This window comes from Chelonia mydas, chromosome 1, assembly GCF_015237465.2.
Source record: "Chelonia mydas isolate rCheMyd1 chromosome 1, rCheMyd1.pri.v2, whole genome shotgun sequence".
NCBI classification, from domain to species: Eukaryota; Metazoa; Chordata; order Testudines; family Cheloniidae; genus Chelonia; species Chelonia mydas.
Window position 1 is genome coordinate 301,363,221 of NC_057849.1, and position 21,672 is coordinate 301,384,892.

General features: G+C 42.0%; 1 protein-coding gene and 1 long non-coding RNA gene across 4 annotated transcripts in view; one reads left to right on the top strand and one right to left on the bottom strand.

The window, feature by feature from the left end:
• MET (MET proto-oncogene, receptor tyrosine kinase) overlaps positions 1-21,672 on the top strand; it is a 116,710-nt gene that overhangs the window by 89,428 nt on the left and 5,610 nt on the right. For 2 of the 3 annotated variants that reach the window (XM_037888911.2, XM_037888910.2), the window contains exons 11-18: positions 659-877; positions 7,932-8,078; positions 10,989-11,145; positions 11,676-11,816; positions 14,176-14,406; positions 16,912-16,992; positions 18,104-18,285; positions 21,097-21,206. In XM_037888911.2, the coding sequence (XP_037744839.2) occupies positions 659-877; positions 7,932-8,078; positions 10,989-11,145; positions 11,676-11,816; positions 14,176-14,406; positions 16,912-16,992; positions 18,104-18,285; positions 21,097-21,206 (1,268 nt within the window). The remainder of the gene's footprint in view (positions 1-658; positions 878-7,931; positions 8,079-10,988; positions 11,146-11,675; positions 11,817-14,175; positions 14,407-16,911; positions 16,993-18,103; positions 18,286-21,096; positions 21,207-21,672) is intronic. The other variant, XM_043549869.1, reaches the window with a different exon arrangement.
• LOC122466414 lies at positions 11,014-13,194 on the bottom strand. The gene is made up of 2 exons (XR_006291866.1): positions 12,900-13,194; positions 11,014-11,114 (listed from the first exon to the last, which is right to left on the bottom strand). It is a non-coding gene; the product is annotated as an uncharacterized LOC122466414 (long non-coding RNA).

Genomic DNA, 21,672 nt, shown 5'->3' on the forward strand with positions numbered 1-21,672 from the left:
ACACGGGCAGACTGCAGTGGTGCTCTGCATGGGCACATTAGTCCACCTGAGCATTGTATGTTGCAGGACTGGAGCCTTAACTATATAATTTTAAAAGAAAATTAGAGAATTTTTGGCACAGATTCTCATAGCATTTTTGGCAGCCATGTGCTGGTCACTTCATGTCACTTTGGCAGTATAAAGGCACTCCAGCAGATCTCCACATGGGAGGCCCTCTGACAGAGACTGGTTATTTTGGGTTTTGGCTGAGTTGTGTCACTGGAGCAGTAACAAAGCAGCCAGAACATAATATACTGATGATCCTTGGCTTTGAGATTTACTTTCCATTAATTATCTGCAAAATATTCGCCTAAAATGTGCACACTGATGCTAGGAAATATGTTTGCTAATATACTTCCTCAAAAGTGTGCAAATGCTATCAAAGTGAAGTTTTTGCACTGATCACTCAGATCTAAGAAAAATGCTGCATAAGATGCATGATTTGATTTTTTTATAGCAAGATACCTACTGCTCTGCAGCTTTTATAAACTTTATTTGAAAAGAGTTGGCAATTGAAGAATATATTTTAATGTAAGTATTTGTATGGTATTTGAAAATGTTTATGCACCTCCAGTATATTAAATGCATCTCTCTATTCTGTACCCCTTTCTTATTACAGACATGTAACCATCGTTCTACCACAGAGATAATCTGTTGCACAACTCCTTCACTGAAATCCTTTAATCCGCAACTACCTTTTGCAACAAAAGTGTTTTTCATTTTTGATGGAGTCAGCAACCAATACTTTGATTTTGATTATGTGAATAATCCTGTATTTAAACCTTTTGAAAAGCCAGTGGTGATCTCAAGGGGCAATCATAATATACTGGAAATTAAGGTAAGAAATGTTTAATGGTCTTTTAAATCATTGGCTTTGATCTACTAGACTTTATGCAGATAAACTGAAACACTATTCAATAAACAATATTCTGTAATAATATTGCAGCTTACACCAGCAAATAGGTACTAAAACACAAACTATCTGTCATAATACTTATGTGTAGTAGGGGGCTGATGTTTAATGAAAGTTTGGAGAAAAGATCTAAAGGATCTCTGCAGAAAAATGTAGGGAATTTTTCAGCAGGGAATATCTTGAGAGCATTGTTTTCTCCTTGTACCACATTCTTCTGAAGTCCCAGTTGTCATGAACTATAAAGAGCTGATTTCACAAATATGCCAGGGGAACACTTGGCACACCGGGTGGGAATGCAAAGGTGACTTTCTTGGTCCTCCAGGGACCCAGGGGCTAATTCAGCCCCAGTGCAAGTTAGAGCAGCCTCGGGACTGTTCTAAATTGCACCAGCTTTTAACAGCCTACTACAAGCTGTTATAACAGAATGGATAATCCAGAGCACAGCATGCTCCAGCAATATCTCCTTCCCACCATGAGCTCAGGAACACTTGGGGAATCTTCAGCTGCACACTTAAGAATTAGCAGGAGTAAAGGTCTAGCTCAGAATTTGAAATGGTTGGTCTGTAGACTCATCTATTTCTCCTCTATGGTTTTGTGTCCTTTCCTCTGGAGGAAAATGGAACTGCCTTAGCAGCACTGGCATTCTAGATCTTGGATGCAGGAATTACTGGGTGAAATTCTATGGCCTCTGTGATGCAGGAGGTCTAACAGGATGATCTTAATGGTCCCTTATGGCCTTAAAATTTATGAATTTATGAAGGGTGCAAACTTGATAATGAGTGCATGTTCTGAGTAATCAGGCTGTGTGCACTGAGGCATGGCATTCTTAGTCCCAACCCAGCATATAGGGTTAATGCAGGATGTGGGTGTACTAGCAGACACAGCCCAGGCTGCGTGCTTGGAACTAGAGCTGGGCAAAGAAAGGTAATTCCACTGTGCAGAGGATTTCGATAGAGCAAAATCTGGTTTCATTGTGATTCAGAATGAAAACCAAAAATTTCAAAATTCTCCACAAAAGGGAGGTTGGGCTGAGCTGTGAGGCAGCCCACCTGCCAGACTGTCCTGGTGCCATGAACCCTGGAAGACCTGGGGTCCCTGACTCCGCGACAGTCCAGCAAGTAGGCTGCCAAGGAATCAGGTGAGCAAGCTGCCAGGAAATCAGGCAGGGTTCTGTCAGACCCATGCTTGGGTTCCATTGGAACTTCAACAAAATTCAACCATGTCCACAAAACATTTCGATTTTGACTAATCAGCAAATTCTGACAAAAGAGCATTTCATTGCCATTTTCCCAATCAGCCTCACCTGGAACCCCTGCCCACACAATCCTCTCTCCTTCAGCTGGAGAGACCCTCTACAGCATTCAGCTATGCAGCGTACAGAGAGAACATGGAATCTCTCTCTCTATCCAGCTTCTTCATGCAGTGGCAACATAGCATTGCCATTGCACTCCTGGTCTTGCACACTCACTGCGTGGGGGACAGGCTGCTCCTGTAGGTGAAGATTTGGGATTTGGTGCTTCCCCATTCACTCCATGCTTTCTTCTGCCCACCTAGCTTAGTCCCAACAACTATATTTACCATTTCCTCCTCCAAGAGGGTGTCCTGTTTATGCTTCGTTGGAAGCAGTCATGATGGTTGAGGAGTTTGGTTTAGGACTGACTTATTGGAGGGTGACCGCAATGACACTTCAGCTCTGTTGGTTTACCTTGTCATGGTGCCCTAGGCAGCTGCCTTCTGAAGCCCAATGCCCGGATGATTTCCTGGCAACCAACTAGAGAATGATGTTAGTCGAAGCTGGTCTCCTAGAATACAGCATGAGCAGGAGGCAATTTAACGTCTTCCTCCAAATAAAATTAGTTATAGTGGGATGCTTCCATCTAAACACTGAGGTGACTTTAGAATTTATGTTCAGGAGCCAAAAGACCATTATAAGCCGTACTGGCAACACTTACCCCTCGCCCCTGACACACAGATAAAATCACACACACGTAAGTTTACATGCCTCATGGTCTTATTTTGAGCAATAATTAAGCAACCACAGCATGAAATTAAATGGCAGCTTGCTTCAGTGAGCAAACTGTTCTACCAAACCAAAGTTCTTTTATCTTTTTCTTAATTAGTTTTAGAAGTGGGGAGAGCTTTTATCACGAGTTTTTCAGTCGGATTAATCTAGTGTGACACATTTAGCTTCCAACAAATGACTGGATACTGACTGAAAGGTTCTCTCTGGTTTCCCTTGATGAACACAAGATGTTTTATAAGAAAATATTGCTCAGAAAAACTATACTTATTCAATTGCTTTATCTAGGACTTTGTCCATCTGGGCATTGTATTCCTGGAGTGCCAGATGTTTTTTGTCTTCAGTGGAGGGCTTCCAAAACTCCATATTACACTCTGTGTCAAGGTCCCTCATCACAGCCATCTTCCTTTGCCAGGTATATGCAAAAAGAAAAGGAGTACTTGTGGCACCTTAGAGACTAACCAATTTATTTGAGCATGAGCTTTCGTGAGCTACAGCTCACATCGTGCTCATGCTCAGATAAATTGGTTAGTCTCTAAGGTGCCACAAGTACTCCTTTTCTTTTTGCGAATACAGACTAACACGGCTGTTACTCTGAAACCTGCCAGGTATATGACTCTTTGAAGTCTATCAGTGCTACTCATAGGGGTCATGGTAGAGTGACATGAGGCACTCTCTTGGTCAGTTCCCACCCAATGAGCTGAGCACACTGCTTCTGAAATGCTCCCATCTCCTGCCAACTTGCAAAGCACACAAGTTAGGATAAATCTTATTGTCTGTCAATCTAGGACAACCAAAAACTCAGTCTGGATAAGAAAATGTAATTACTTATTGCCAGCCAAAAGAAGTCAGTGACCCGTTCTTATGAACTTTGGGCCTGCTGACTGCCCAGTGCATCCTAGCTGTAAATGAAAAATGACCTCCTGTCCAAGTTTGCTTGTGAACATCACCAGACTGCACAAGGAATGGATGATTTGTCCATATGGCCGGCTCCTTTTGTTGAATTCCTTCTATGGCACTACTCAACCAATTGCCCTGTATCATACGTATAGGCTAATTATACATGTTTTCATCTTCCAACCTCCCAAATGCAATATCTGTCTGTCTATTCTTGGGTATTTCTGTCATCCATTATCATAGTACATAACTGCAGTCCAGTGGCATTCACAAGGAAGCCATAGGTACAGACCAATGTTTGTTTTAAGCCTCGGTTGGACATGCCGGGCAAGCAGGGCAACAAGGAATTTTAACAGCCTATCAGATCAGGTCAGCAGCTTGTCCCAGCATGTAGGAAGTGACAGGCAAATACACAGAAGTAGAAGAAACAGCTGCAACCGACTCCATAGCAGCTCTAGGTCAGAATTATCAGTGAGACACTTTAACTTGTCTTAGCTCTGCATGTGATCATTACTTAAGATTCTCTTGAAAATGCCCATCAGTGCTGTCCTGAGTCAGAGGCAGGCTATTTAATTAAGTGCTGCTGCATCTGAGCCCCTACAAGATTGTGCACAAGTGCACTACGCTGTCTGGAGCAGCTGTTCTACAGGAGTCCATCAGCTTAAAGAACTAGACAATTCAATTAACAGTGTAAATGGGACAGAGAACTGGGCCAAAGGTAGTTTCAATTGACTCCGGTTGTATCTCTGTAGGGCCAGTCCCCCAGATTCCAGAGTATTGTCTGAGTCCACTGTCCTCACCACCAACACGGATTCCTCTCATGCTCTTACTGCAGTTTTATATCAACTTCAATCCCCATTTCCCTTCAATTTCTAAGCAGGGACTGAGCAACAGGCCCAAGGCTTTGCCTGATCAGAGCTCATACACACATACCAAACCAGAGACAGACTACAAGTATTACTTATATATAGCAGGACTTGATTTTTAAACAGAACTCATTCTGGCCATGGAAAATATTGGGACCATCACAATTTTATGTCAAACAATCAAACTTGACACGAAATCAAAGATGGAAGTGATCTATTAAGCCTCTTTGTCCATTCCCAGTCCAGTGTAGGATGTTCCCTGTGGGGTAATCTTAAGTGTCACTGCCTCTTGGTGTGGTCTTTTTAGGGGTCTCAGCTTCTTCTGACTGACCCTTCTGAGCTTGGTCTCAATCAGGTCAGTTCCTGGATCTTCACATCCAATTAAGTCAATCAGCCCTTCAATTTTAGGGCTTGCAGTCTCCTTCAGTCTCCTGACTGTTTTCTTGGAGGCAGCCTGGTGTAGAGCTGTCACCCCTTTGCAAGCTCAGGCCTTTCTGCCTCCCCTTTCCTCCTCTGTGCTCTCCCCTTTATAGTAGGTGTTGTTTTCTCTATTGGTTGTAGTTGTGGGTGCCTGCCTCCAGGATTGGTAGTTCTGGCAGCTATGTCAGGGTGTGATCAAGCCGCTTGTTTGTAAACCAGAGAGACTCTCCTCCCGCCTCTGTCTATGCGTAGTATGGAGTTTGTAGTCCCCATTACATTAAGAAGCTTGTCCAGTCCATTTTTAAATGACTCTATTGATCTATCTCCTTCTATGTCCTTTAGCAGATTGTTACAGTCTAGAATCTTCCCATTCGGAATTATTCTGACATTAAGCCTGCATCTCCCATTCTTAAATTGCATTCCATTATTCCTACTTATGATCTGTAGGACCATTCTAATCCTTCAGTACTCTTCAACATGCTTCAGATACTCATAGATGTGGGAGCAAATGGTATATGTAGTTGGTCTGTGATGGCTACTCCAAGTAGTAACTAACTGCCCCGTCTGGCTTAAAGAGGCATCAACTATTAAAAACAGGGTGGGGATGGGTAACAAAAAAACAAAAGAACTAATATGAAAGGGAATCTTATTCTCCTACCCCAGTAGTAATCAGTAGGCACTCCCTTCTATCCCTAAATATGTGACACATTCTGTGGTCCTTAACTAAGCAGAATTGCCATTGAATAAGAGGCTTGATTAAGGATCTTAGAATTTAATCCTACAAATCTATCGTATATTTATTATGGTCTGCTATGCATGGGTACAGGGATCTGCTCCCATGGAACTCATTGCAATGGAACTCATTGCAGCGCTCCTTTCTTAGGGAAAAATAATAATAATTAATAATAAATTCATAGCTAGCCAATGGAAAGTGTGTTCTTATTACTGTTACCCTCAGCCTGCCTGCCCCACTTCCCTCCGATTGTTTGTTAAAATTACTCTTTGTGTTTTGTCTCAAATTAGATTGAAAGGTCTTCATGGCAGGAGTTGTATCTTCTTAAATATTGTATGCTGCCCACCACCAAGGGGGCACTAATCCTAGACAGGGTTTAAGTTGGACAGCCCTGTTTTTAAATGGTTTGTCCCTGTCGATACAGAGACAAAAACAGCAGTGGTTATGTTTGCTATCATGGCTGGGGGACTATGACAGGACGGAGTCCTGATCCTGTCTCTTTTCTAGCCACAAACCACTCAGAGGCTTTCTTCTGGTCAAACACCTTTGCAATTTATTTAGTGTTCTCCCCACCACCCTTACAAATTTGCACAACTCCGTATTTACAATAGCTTACACTCCTTAGCTCCTTACAAGGTATCTTCCATCTGAGAGATCTCTCTTGGCTCTGATCCTGAAAATGCTACCAGTCTTTCTTCCTGTGCCCTTCTACCTTCTGGGCTAATTAGCCTTGCAGCACTCTCCTGCCCATCCCCAATCTATCAACTGGGCACAGCTTTGCCCCATGTTTTCACTCCAGGGCAGTTTAAATGTACGCACTGTGCGTGCAAGGTCACACTGGCGGGGTGGAGTCTCACAGCCGGGGGCAGGTCCATGCTATTCCCGGAAGTACCGAATGTTCAGTATTCTGGGGATGCATGAGTGGCCACCCTCCTTAATCCTGAGCAGGGCCTTTGGGCACTAACATGATACCAGTAGCAATAATAATGATTATTCATCTTAGTCTGGATATAGTCAAGGGCAGTTTTCCTGGCTAAGGAGTGCAGAATGGGGTCCTTTTAATGCTGTCATTTTTACTGGTAAATGCTCATCTTTTGCTTGTAGAACATGTTTCTTTTTATCCAATTTACTGGGGTGACCATATTTCCTAAAGTGAAAACAGGATACCACAAGAGGCTGGCCCGAGCCCTCACCCATCCTGCATGGAGCTGGCCCAAGCCCTCTCCCCCTGCATGGGGCTGGCCTGAACTGCCAGAACGTCACTGCTCGCCCAAGCCCTGCCACCTGGGGCTGGGGCTGATAGCCTGAGCCCTGCCCGCTGGTGTCACCACACACCCCCCGACTGTTCCTCTGCACTCTCCCTAGGGAGGTGCGCTCTACTTTTTTGGCAAAACCAGGCATTTGTCCCATTTGCTCTTGCCAACTGATCATCAGCAAATGCCTAGTTTTGCCAAAAAAAGTCGGGACATCCGGGACAGGACTTAAAAAGGGGTCTGTCCCAGCCAAAATAGGATGGTCCTACTATTTGCCCAATTCTATGAGAGCAATTCGCTCTCAAGTTTCATTCCCTTTGTAAATATAATGTATCTCCCCTCGCCATTTGCAAAACAAAATGTTTGAGATGCCTACAGTGTAGTGGATAACAGAATGCCAGTTTTGTGTAAACAGGGCTATATAATGCTTCCTTTCTCATGTGAATTATGCAAAAATGTGAGACAGTAAAAAAACACAGCAGAATATGTTCCTTGGATGTTTACATTTTTAGAAATCATGTGGGTTGCATGAGTGTAACTGAGAACAGAGTTTGACCTTAAACATTTTACTTCCCTTTTTGTTTTTCTGCCAAATTGCCATTTACATTAACAGAAATTAAACATGTACATTGGCTGGGCCATAGAAGACCAATTGTGTAGTATTTTGTTTGATTTCATAATTGTTGCTTTTGCCACCATAAAATAACATTTTCTGAGTCAATAGTAGAGCATCTCCTTAAGAATTATATTAAATGATTGTTAATGTAATATTTTTAAAATTTTTTTGTAGGGAAATTACATTGATTCAGAAGCTATTAAAGGCGAAGTGCTAAAAGTTGGAAATAGAAGTTGTGAGAACATCTACTTACAGTCTGAATCAGTTTTCTGTATGATTCCCAGAGATCTGCTGAAATTGCACAGTGAGCTAAATATAGAGGTAGGATACCCTCGCTCCATATATGATGTAGCTAATAACGATCCCACTGGAATTATGGTGCCTGCAAACTTAAAATGCAAATCTAATCCTTATGTTGGTAGTGGTTTCAGTTCATGAACTTTCCCTTTTGTGTGTGTGTGTGTGTGTGTAGGTCTTATTATTTCTAAGTTCCAGCTTTCTTCAGAAAAATGTGAATTCTTTTATGAGAAACATGATTATTATCTGTATTGTGGTAGCACTTAGGAGCCCCGGTCATGGACCAGGACTCCATTGTATTAGGTGCTGTACAGACAAACAACAAAAAACGGTCCTTGCCGCCAAAGAGTTTATAATCAAATTGTAAGACAAGAGACAACAGGTGGATGTGGACAAATAGACAGGGAAGCAGGTGGAAACCATGAGGCAACAGTTTTGGTCCTGATCCTGCAGGCCTTCCTTGGAGTCAATGGGATCAGGCACTTTGTGTAGAAAAAGCATGAAATAACCTGTTCTCCACCTACAACAATTCAGTTTTATTAGTTTGATAAAATCCAGATATTTAGGACAAGTACTTGAACCCAGGTCCTTCACCCTCTATGAACCAAAACCTGGTCCCACTGAGTTACTGATAGTGTTGCCATTGATTAAAATAAGGCCAGGATTTGACCCTGTGTTGATTCATATGGCATTACAAGCATCTTTCAAAATTGTTGATAAAATTGTTGAGAAAAGACAAAAATCACAAATGATGTTCCTTTAAACTATGCAGCTTATACATTATGGGCCTTGTCCTGCTCCACTGAAATCAACAATGACTTTAGAGTGAATAGGATCGAAACCTACAGTATGACTTTCATTTAGTTTGGTGGTCCCCAAACTTTTTATGTCATGGTCCCCACTTACCCATAATGTAATTTGTCCGTGCCCTGCCAGGAGCAGGGCTGAGACCACACCCAGAGCCACAGCTGGGAGCGAGAGCCACAGGCGGGAGTGGGGCCAGGGCTGGGGGCCGCAGTCAGGGGTCAAGGCCAGAACCAAGCTTCGGTCAATGCCAGGAGCCAAACCAGGGCCTCTGCTGGGGGCGAGGCTGGGGCTGGAGCCGGAGTGGAGCTGGGAGGCTCCCTCCACACTTTCTGTGGGGGCTGGCCCGAGCCCTGTCACACCCCTCTTAATGTTCCTTGGTGCGCCCTGCAGTTTGGGGACCACTGATTTAGATGGTAAGCTCTTTGGGGTAAGGATTGTTTGTTTGTCGTGTGTTCGTACAGCACCTTTCACAATGTGGTCCTGGTCCATGACTTGCCTCTTAAGCTCTACCTCAGTACAAATAAAATAATTATATTAGACAATTTTTGTAAAAGCACAGGCACTAATTCTTGGATATAGAGCTGGCAAACTATGACATCAAATGTTCTCCTTATGCTTTCCCTTTGGCAAATACATTTTCATAGAAGATTGAAAATGCCATGTCTCTCATATTTTATCTATGTATATATGATATTAAGTACACACGCACTTTTACATTTATGTCGTTGGTTATGTAACTTATTTAATCAGTTCTATTATGTCCTATTTCCTTAACCCTTTGACTCCTAACAACCACAGGTGTGGCACATTCTACATGTGGAAGCAAAGAGGTCAGTAGTGAAGGGGTTAATCATGTTGTGTTCTTGTTTACTGGCAAAAAGTCTTGGAAATTGCTGTCTGCCCAGCAAAGAAGACATTTTGCACTTTTGATGGACTAATCCTTCATTACAGTACCCAAAGGACTGACTTCCACACAAGAAAGACGAAGGATTGCCAAATGCATTCCAGTTGACTGAGATAGTGCCATGTGTCCTAAAATAATTTTGCCCTGGTAGTTGGTCAGTGTTTGTTTGCTTGGTTTTTTAAAACTTGTTGACTAGCTAAAAATTGTCAAGGATAGAATCACATGACGTTGGGAACTGTACTACAGGAACTGCAGCATATTTCAGCCAGAAGGACATGTACTAGGGCTGTTTTAAAATCAGTTACAGTGTTTTTTCCTATAAACCCCCACTTTTGCCAGTGCAATTTGAGTAAAAGGTGATTAACACAAAGTGGCCATTTAGATTGTAAGCACTTCAGAGCTGGGACTGTCGTCTTTGTTCTGTGTTTGTGCAGCGCCTATCACCATGGGCGGCAGGTATCGTAGGCCAGCGAAGGCTAAGTCTCCCCTAACCCAGGCCTCTGGCTCCACCTATGCTCTGCCCCAAGGCCCTGCCGTCACTCCCCCTCTCCCCTGAAGCCACTGCTGGCTCTGCTATGGCCAGCGGCCCAGGGCAGATCTTTCCGGCCAGTGGCCCAGTGCTCGGACAAGCCAGCAGCCTAGTGCTCAGGCCCACCGGTGGCCCAGTGCTTGGGCCCACCGGCATGGCTGAGACAGATGGGCTGGGGCTCCTCCAGCCACAGGGCGGGGTCGGGGCTCCTCCAGCTGCAGGGGGGAGGCTTGGGGCTCTAGCAGGCAAGGGCAGGGTCTCGGGCAGAAGGGGTGGGGCTGGGGGCTAGACTCCCCAAAGGGGACATTCACCTGCCGCCTATGCCTATCACAAAGGGGTTCTGGTCCAGGCATGCAGCTCCTATGTGCTACATAATGCAAAGAACAAAGTAATTGTCTGTGTGTGCAAATGCTGAGTTTCATGTGTATAATATCATTTTGTGGGTGTGATGGCTACTTGGCTTCTTGAAAGGATGTGATGAACCACAGAGGACCAGATTCCAATTTCATTTCCACCAGGGTAAATTTATTACTCCAAACTTCTCTCCATGGTGGAGCCTTTCAGGCCAGGATTTAGCCCATAAAGGGTATTTCAGACTCACTATTTCAGTGCTAATATGTATTATATATTTTTGGTGGATTTTTTATTTTAAATCTTCACAGTATTACAATATCTTTTTCTTTATTTCTGTTAGTGGAAGCAAGAAGTTTTTTCAACGCTTATTGGGAAAGTGATGATTCTGCAAGATCAGAATTTCACAGGACTGATTGCTGGAGTTGTCTCAACATCAGTGTTATTTTTATTGTTGTTGGGGGGTGTTCTATGGATGAAGAAGAAAAAACAAATTAAAGGTGCATCATTGCTAACTTCATGAAGTAATTTAAAAAATATGTGGGTTCTATTAAAGCTTAAACTATTTTATGCACTGCCTACATGTAATGTAATATCCTTCTCATATACCCTGCCAGTAGAAATTGCAAAATATAGGCCCAATCTTCGGTTGCATTTCAACGCCTTTTTGGTGCCAGGGTTGTGTGAAGGGCCAGAGAGCAGATCTGGCCAGCTGACAATTCCCCTGAGGTCGGGGAGCTCTCAAGTAGGGCAGAACCCTAGCCATTCCTCTCCCCAAGTCAGTCTTGGCATAAGGGGCAGGAAGAGGGCATGGCTGGAGTGAACTGTACTTCATCTATACTCAACTGTTGTGGGGTCCCCTTGTGGGAGACGAAAACCAGCTGGTATAAATTAAAGCAGCCCCCAAGCGGCCCTAACTTTTGTTGAGGCTCAGGACAGCACATTTCCCTGAATTTCCCTGGTGGCCCCCCTTCTCAGCACAGCCAAAAACATGAATGTTTGACACTGTTTCTTTCAAACCCCCTTTCAGATCTGGGTAGTGATTTAGTTCGTTATGATGGAAGAGTGCACACTCCTCATTTGGATAGGCTTGTGAGCGCAAGGAGCGTAAGTCCAACTACAGAAATGGTTTCTAGTGACTCTGTAGACTACAGATCAACGTTGCTAGAAGGTGCGTCTCTGTTGTTAATCTGAGCAGACATTGTCATATTTTAACTTTCTTGTTTTTCAGCTATCTTCATATGACCACCTGTTTTGAACTATATCTTATTGCTCAATTTTTCATCAGACCTGTCTGTCTTTTGTTAGGGACCTTCACCTGGTTTTTTATAGAAAGTAGACTTCAGGGGTATTTCACCATGTTAAACTGAGGGGTTTTTTTTAATTTTTACTATAGTCTGAGTGGCAAAAAGAGATGAGATTAGTGAACACATTGTAAAATCAGTGTAAAAAAATTAAAGAAAAAAATACCATATTCCAAACCTTAATGAGGAGCTGCGGATTTACGATTTTTTCACTCTTATATGTTTATGTAGGTCTACCAGGTAAAGGTGCAATTCTACTCCAGAAAGAGCCTGCAAGGGTAACATTAAGTGTGTCTCAATGACTCCTACATCAGTTATGCTCACTTAAAAATGAAATGACGTATATTCTAACTGCCCAACACTGCAACTCAACTGATGGTTCAAAAATCAAGCTGTATGATTAAGTCTGCTTATGTGGGTCTTTCTCAGTCTCTCCTGTCAAAGCTGTTCCTCTTTGTACAAAATACTTGAATAAGTCACTGGGCTGGAGGCTAGCCTGATGGTTAGGGCATTCACCAGGCGAGATATATAGGAGAAATCGAGAAAGCCAGACCACAATAACTAGGGCACTCTCCTGTGATGTGGGAGACCTAAGTTCAGATTGCTGGTCTACATCAGGCAGAGTGGAGAACTGAATGTGGGTCTCCCACATCCTTGGTGAGTGCCCTAACCACTGGGCTAAAGGTACCACCACCTCCACCTCCAGCTGTTTGGTGAAGCTAGCCCTTAATTTTCTTTGCTTTTATGTTAAAAAAATGTCCAGAAATGGCACCAAACAGTTCATCATGGGTCAAAGTAAATGCTTTGTTCAACTAGAAAATAATTTTTTGTGGACTTTTTTGACTTCTGAAATTTTTCAGAATTTTCTAATTTGGTTCGCGTCAAACTGATTTTTCCCCTCCCCCAATTTTTTTTTGAACTATCAGCAAACTGAAAAATAAGTTATTCACCTCGCTCTGTGCAGGACATGTTTGCCATACTCTCCTACAAGGCTTCTTCATCTTCTTGACGTAAAAGAAAGCTACAGCTTATTCCAAGAAAATCACAAGAACTAAATTAATATTGAATATGCCTTTGATATGCATATCAGTTACTGTAAGGAATAAAATGAAAAGAACACTGGAAAACTTTGAGGTACATTGGTAATAGCAATTAACATTATTTTACAAAACTGGAAAGACTCGCCTCAGTTACGTAGTGATAATTGGATATATTCCCTCCTTGTGCAGCATAAATGCAAGGGATTTGTGTTTCTAAACATAACAGCATGAAGTTAGTATCTGGAATCTAATGAATAATTTTAGCACTATCTGCATTTTATAATTTCATGTAACATATCTATGTCCAATTCCTTTTTTCTCTCTGATAAAATAGCCTCATCTGTTAGGGGTTTTCTCTGACCGTGGGCTAAATTCTGCTCATTGACTCTGCTGGAGTCATTTCATATGTAACTGAAAGCAAAATTTGGCTCTTTGATTCTATTATACAAATGTTTAAGAAACAATACCAAAAAAGTGAATGTTATATTGATTTAACCTATTCCCAAATCGTTTACTATGCTTAACTGAAACATTGCAATTGCTGTAATTTAAAATCTGTTGACAAATTATTGGTTTTTTTCATGTTACACCAACTGTATTATCTTTGGAAGCTACAGGATATGACTCACCTTTAGGCATTTCCCTGGTTGAATATTGACCATTAGATAAATATAGCTTGTCACTGGCAATTTGGGAATTTAATGAAATGTCATGCAATTTAAAGTTGCCTACCAAATTACAATCTGACAATAACCCAAAGTTTTGTATTTTGCATCCTTTACTACTTCCTACTTGCATCTGTGTTCTTTTTCAGTTGTACTCCTATGGCTACATAGTCTAAATATACTACACACTTCTTTTTTTTTACATTGGATAGAAGTGAAAGGGCCTGGTACTGTTCCCTCTGACATGAGTGGCAGTTTTGCCATTAACTTCAAAAGAAGCTGGGTTGGGCCCAGAGTGAATTTCTGTCTTCGCTGATGAAGTTTACATGAGCTTTGGCAAGGCAGCTATGTATATTTTTCTTTTCCCTTTTGTGACGGAGTGTGTTGTAAAGCAGGCTAACTTCTAGACTGATTGACTATAACTGACTTTGTACAAGTACCAGTTAAATACACCTCTTGATCTTCCATTGAGCACAGCAGGAAGCGTAAAAGAATTAAAATAATTTCTGTTCATCTTGCAGATCAGTTTCCAAATTTGTCTCAGAATGGCTCATGCAGACGAGTACAGTATCCTCACACAGAGCTATCATCCAATCTGTCTAGTGGGGACTCGGATTTAGCCAGTCCACTGCTGCAAACTAATGTCCACATTGACATCAGTGCCTTAAATCCAGACCTGGTCAAAGAAGTTCAGCATGTAGTCATTGGTGCTGACAGCCTGATTGTGCATTTTAGTGAGATAATAGGAAGAGGTAAGTATTTCAACTCTTATCTTGCTAAATAACATTTTTGCACAGCCATTCATCATATTCCTTTCTGAAGGCAGCATCTTACATATCACTGAAAGATACTGCAATCATTTAACTAGAGACTTGCACACTTTGTTGTTTTTATAGGTTGACCACATTGCTCGTACCAGGGACATCTTGCATCCCTCCATATGCACCCCAACCCCAACCTCCCTGTGTGCTACCCACCATCCCCCTCTATTTCATGGACTCCTTGCATTATCCCCCATGCCAGGGCCTCTGTCTCATCCTCCCCCATTCCACCATCTGCCACATGGCATGGGCTCTGTGTTTACCATGTCCCTCTCCCGTCATTGCTCCCTTTCCCCCCATGCCAGGGGCTCTGTGTGCCCCTCATTCTCCCTTCCCCCTATAACAATGCCCCAGTTCTTCCCTTTAATGCCCGAGATTTTGTGTGCCTGACCCACCCCATCTCCTCCTTTCCCCCACACACCAGGGTCCCCCATTCTTCCTGACCCCCATGCCAAGGTCAATATATTTAGAGGTGTTCACTAATTTTGTGCACTTCAATATACCTGAGTGACTTAAGTGAAAGTTTGGGGTTTTCAGTACCTCTCAAAATTAGGCATAAAATGTCTCCAGTTGCACACACAAAAAGTGAGGGGTAGAAAACCAGTGAACAATGATGGAAACTTGGCAGTAAACCATTTGTCCAATTTCTATGGTGCAGGAAAATAGTCACAAATCAAATAAACAGGCACTGTATCCCCCTCAGTGCATTATAGTTAGAGTGGGAAGGATTGGGTTCTGAATTTGTAAATGTTGATTTCACCGTACCTCACAATATTTCTATTGATAATAATCAACATTTACAGATGAGCAAAGTAAGAAAAATGCTGCTTGAGAACTTAACAGAGTTTGATTTATGGATGTTTATGTTGTATATTTTGACATGTGATATTGGCAATGTGAGTTTTAATGGTTGTGTAGCTTTAACTTTTTGAATCTCAAGGTCTGTCATTAAATAATTGTTGTCTGATGCCCCCATAATTTCCCACAACTGAAAATTAAAATTGATAAAAATAAGAAAGCTTAAAAATAAAATATTGATATCTGTTGAAATTATTTTAAAAAATTGAATTCTGCCAACCCTAGTTATAGATTATGTTTCCTATAGCAAGAGCAGGGCATTATTTTTCCCCAAACAAACATAAAAGATTCCCTTCATTTTTTTAAATATTGGAAAACTGCCAGAAAATGTCATTGATTTCATTTACTATGTCCCATCATCCCCTTTTTTAAGGGGGCCAAAACCAGAAAAGGGCCCAAACCAGAAAAATTTAACTGACCCATACTTGAGGGTTTGCATAAAATGCGCCCAGTTTCCAAGATTGGGAAATTTTGGTTGCTTTTGAAAACAGACTCCTGGCCAATTCCAGTTTGCAGGACTAAAGCCGCCTTTGGATTTGCCCAGAACTTGTGACTCTGGATCCTAAGTAGAATTCCTCAGCCTTATTTTCTGCAGTGCTAATGCTTGAAAAACTGCTTCAGCTCTGTGACTGCAAATGTTAATATTAACTTTAAATGATCTTTTACCTCTTGTGCCCAATGAATGTGCATTCATGATGTTGGCAGGCAAACCCTATCGTTAGATCTGTTTAAGAACATGCAACCTCATTGACTGGGATCCTCCAGAATATCTGTTTTTATTAATTGTGATAAGTAAGTGTTCTCAGAAAATGCACAGCCCTGAAGCTCTAAGTTCTCTGTTGATCCACAGAGCAGGTTAGCATGGGCTGTGACTGGGGGTGCTTCTCCACACTGCCCCTTCCTTAACCCAAAGGCCCCTCTCCAGGGATGAGAGAGGATTTCAATCTCCTCTACACACCTATTCATTTCTCTGTTGAGACTGCCAGCAAGAAGGCAAATTGTGATTATCATTTTTCGGTGACACACCATGTGGAAACTAGGGTCATGTTCCAAAGCCCATTGATGTCAATGGGAAGACTCCAATTGACTTTGGAGAGCTTTGAATCTGACCTGATGCAAGATGCCCAGCTTATTTCACAGAAACCTCTGATCGTGCCCTACTGACTGGATTTTTAACTCATGAACTGCAGGTGAAATGCTCAGTTCCCCTTTATCATTCCCTTGAGCCATTTAGTCCCCTCCTCCAGAATACATCAAATAGCAGAGTATGGGGGGAAAGAAGGAATGTTGGTTTTTTAAAATAGTCATTGCAAGAATATTAGGCAGTTGTGGAGCTAGCCTTTTGTCATTTATTTATTCTTTCCATCTAAATCAAGAAATATCAATTATGCTGGAAATAGAGCTTTAGCTTTATGTACTTGCAGCTTAATGTGTTATAAAGTATACATTGCAACAGTCTGAAATTAGAGTCTATTATGACTATGTTATAGCATAATTGCTAGTCAGTAAAGTAAAATGTAATATAAAGCTAATCTTACTTATTGAGATTGAGGTTAACCTTACTCATTCTTCACACAGGGCATTTTGGGTGTGTGTACCATGGGACATTGTTGGATAATGATGGCAGGAAAATTCATTGTGCTGTGAAGTCCTTGAACAGTGAGTTACATTTTTTAATAGTGAGATATCATCATAGCTCGTAAGGCAGCCAGAGTAACCCAAAATAGCAAATTGCTCTGTAGAGTTCCACTTTCACCTATAAAAGACTGACTTCAGCTGCAACTACTATTAGCCTAATTCATCCCTGGGGTAATTCCACTGCTTTCAGTTCAGCTACAGAAGGGATAAATTTGGCTCTGTAAATTTGTTTGTCAAGGAGAACGTTCACATCTTCTCCAAATACAAACACGGACATAGGGGGAAGAGCTAGGGGAGGGCAAATAGCATTTTGCACACCATTAACTTGGCTTAGGTTTGGTTTTTATAAATGAAATTGAAAACCAGCAGAAGGAAGTTCGTACATAGTATAGTAATGATTCATTCCTGGCTTTATCTTCAGGCATTACTTTTTTAAAAAATGGCTATAAAAAGGGGGGAATAAAAAATAATAAAGTATTTGAGAGAGACCGATATATCCAGATGATGGATTATTGAATATGTTCTATAACACAGCTTGCTTTGAACCTGACAGTGTTGAAAACTTATTGGACTATACTCTAAATATAAATATTAGTATGCAGTTCAAACTGAGCCCAAGCCTGAAAACACTCAATACATGCTGGTAACTTTGACCTCAGTGAAGCTATTCACATGAGTAGTTCATGAGCAGGTTCATGAGTAAAGTCATGCTTTATGGCAGTGGTTCTCAAACCTGACCAACTTTATTAATTAAAAACACGTTTGTAAATATTTAACACTCTTATAAATGCTGGAGGCGAAGCAGAGTTTGGGGGTGGAGGCTGACAACTCATGACCCCCACGAAATAACCTCGTGACCCCCGGAGGGGTTACGACCCCCAGTTTGAGAACCCCTGCTTTATGGAATCAGGTCCACTGACTTCAATGTGAACCATGTGTCAAACTCCACAACCAGATTTGGATCATAGTTTCAACTATACCTCCCTGCTTGGGAAGGGGAAGAAAATGGCCCGTTTTCAAAATTATATCTATCCCCTCTAGTTTCTGGTAAGTTAGAATTTATTGCACCTTAGATGTATTGCAAATTGATCTCTCTCCCTCCCACCCCAACTCCCACTGCCGTATCTCTCAGGAATTACAGACCTGGAAGAAGTAGCTCAGTTTCTCAAAGAAGGGATCATCATGAAAGATTTCACTCATTCCAATGTCCTGTCGCTACTGGGAATTTGCTTGCCCAGTGAGGGGTCTCCTTTGGTGGTGCTTCCGTATATGAAACATGGAGATCTTCGAAACTTCATTAGGAATGAGACTCATGTAAGTACATTATCAGATCTGTTAAACGGTGACGTTTGAGCACTCCCTATAACAGTATTATAGGTTACCAGATCTGACCACTACATTCTGTTTATAAAATGGCATTATTTTTGTATATTAACCACTGTTCTGAGAGTGCTATATTCTTTTTCAGAATATAGTCCCAAAACTCATTGACAATAAAGATTTACCATTGCCATCCATAAGCCCCTTGTTATAAACAAATTTGGTTTCTGAGATTAAAGTTGGTGTGCGAGACCATCCAGTGGTGTAAATTGGCACAGTTCCATTAACTTCAAGGGAGCTGTGCCAGTTTACACCCACTGCAGATCTGGCCCTGTGTGTTTGATGTAAAGGGACAATCGTATCTGGCTGCTATTGTCAGTGCCACACTCACAACAAATTTCAGAGTAGCAGCCATGTTAGTCTGTATCCGCAAAAAGAAAAGGAGTACTTGTGGCACCTTAGAGACTGACAAATTTATTTGAGCATAAGCTTTCATGAGCTACAGCTCACTTCATCGGAGAGCTGTAGCTCATGAAAGCTTATGCTCAAATAAATTTGTTAGTCTCTAAGGTATCACAAGTCCTCCTTTTCTTTTTACTCACAACAAAGTCTTTGTGATTTTTTTTTTAAGAAATGAGAAAACAGAGCAATGGTTGGTACCAGTTCAAGTCTCTCAAATTTGCACTAAGAGTACAAGTTAGTAGAATGTGTTTTAGCGCTTTTACCGAGTATAAGATAATGGACCTGATTCTCCGTTCTGTTAAGGCTCCTTTACACGGCTCTGGCGCATTTTTGCTCACTTATAGCAGTGTAAAGGAGCCTTTGGGTAACTGAGGCTGTATATGTGTAGCAAGATACAGTTAGTAAATAGTCAGTTCACTTAGTACATATTCAGTTAAACAAATGATGTCCTAGAATGGTAAGCTCTTTGGGGCAGAGACTGTCTGGTTGCTCTGTTTCTATAATAAAGAAACAAAAGCCAGTGGAACAGTGTTGTTTCACAGAAAGAACTGTCCAGAGCAAGCTTAACCTCATAGAAACCTGGAGGGTGTTATAGTTGTATAACAAATAGTCATGCAGCCAGATACAGAATTTACACATTGGTATTAAACTTCTGAGTCTATGTAATTTCTGATTGAATAAATTGGATTGCTGGCCTTGGGCATCAGGTCTGCCTAGGCAATATGTTCAGACTGGACTCAAAATAACAACTGTGACAGTCCTGGCTGAGCCCCCCTAGTGGATGGTCACCAGTCTGCTGCATCAGTCCCAACCTTTGGATCCCACATACTTTGAGGCCTGCAGGGTCTGGGCAGTGTCCAGACACTGTTGCTAGGCCTGGTCTTCAAGGCACACTCCCAGAGTGCATACTCCCCATCTGACACCCTCCTTGAGATGTGGGACCCTGCAGTTCAACTGCCCTAGGCCCTGAAACCAGTGCTGAACCCCCAAGCCTTCCCAGTCATTTATTCAGACTCCGCCCAGAGCTCTACCCCCATGGGCACGCTGGTGTATAGTTTAACTCCTTGTGAACACATGGCAGGTAAAGTAGGGAACACAGGCTTTGCACAGGAACTTCTTTAACACACACACTTTACTCTCAGCACAGAAGCAATACTCCTGTAGGCAAATGTAGGCAAAACAACATCTTGAAGACACCCCTCCATCCCAAGTCCTTGTCATTCCTGAGTGGTGTTGGGATTTGGTCAGTTGGCATTGGCATTGGGGAAATGCCAGATCCTACTGCCCCCACTCCTTCAGCTATGTCATGTTTCTCAGGTTGGAATGACTCTCCTTGCTTGGAGAGCATGTCATTTTAAAAGCTGCATGTGAAGCCTTTTCTCTTTCTGCCCTTCCAGTGGGAATTTTCCATGCTTCAACCCCCACTGGAACTGCTGAGGCAGAGTCATTAAAAGTCAGTGGTTGTGTCAGAGCAACCCCATTGTTCTGCCAGGGCTGACCTATTCAGTTGTCGATGGACCTGTTTCAGTCTCCCAGCCTTAGTCGGTTCCTGCCCCCAAAACAGAGGTTCTAATCCACACTGAAGGTTGCAATCATAATTGTTGTTCAGAAAACAGAAAAGAATTCGTAAATTGATACAGTCACTGTGACAGGGAACAAAAGATTGTAGTGACTGTGCGGGTGAAATTGGAAGTGAGTATGTAAAGAGAATGGGCCAAATGCTGTTCTCTTACAGATGTGAACTTCAAATTTAATCTGCTACCTGGAGATTCCTGGTGTAGAGTTGGCATAGTAACTACATGTGACCCCAGCCCCAGCATTGAGGCTGGTAAGGCCAAGTGTGACTCCTCTGCACTCTGGTGACCTCCACTTGCTGGGATGATCCCTTGGGACAATGGCAGCCAGGTGTAATTTAGTACAGCCTACAGGCTGCTTGAAATTATACTGGGGGTCAAACTGGCCCCCTGCCAGCCTTTGCCTAAGCTATCCCCTTGGTACTGCACTGAGCTTGACTAGGCCAGGGGTTCTGGTCCATTATATTATATATTCCATGAATCCACAGACTGGAAGTTTTGTTGGTTTTACTTGCTGCTTCTTATGTTGTCTTCCTATCAAGACAAAAGTTATGTTTAGCTTCTGTTAGCTGGAGCCTGATCTAAGCTTGTACCTGGTTTCATTGCCAACTTCTGCCTCTCACTGGGAGTTTTTAATACAAATTGAAGGCAGGATACAAAGCCCCAAAACATTATGGTCATAGCAAAAGATGGCCAACTGCATTCCCAATCAGTACTCCCCATAATTTACTATATCCTTTTAACGATTGTAAATGTCCATGTTTTACAGAACCCAACAGTTAAAGATTTGATTGGATTTGGCCTTCAAGTAGCAAAAGGTATGAAATACCTTGCAAGCAAAAAGTTTGTCCATAGAGATTTGGCTGCAAGAAATTGTATGTAAGTACAATAATCTAATTCCATGCCACATTATCACATTATTGTAGGGAGAGTAACCCTGTGGTAAATGTAAAGCTTCCTGGACTATATATTGCAGCAGAAATGTATTTTTTATGTTATACTGATACTATTAAGCTCACATAAAAATGAGCTGCTTTAGCCTGCTAAAGATTTACAGTTACACATATGCACGTTTTGTGCAGGCAGAAGGAAAAGGAAAGGGAGGATGGCAGCTCTCAAGGTTGAGCTGCCAGAGAATTAAAAAGGACTCCTTTGAGGGAATTTAAACTGCGTTGTCTCAGCTTGCCTTTTTTAACGCTGTGCTTTCACCCAGGCTACTCATAAACTGCCTTTCTGTGCTGCCTCACCTGGCAGTAAGGAGGTAAATGTGGTGAAACTTTGTGGAACACAAAATGGGGAAAACAAAGAAACAGTAACAATGAGACTGCTTGACAGTGGGTCTTTC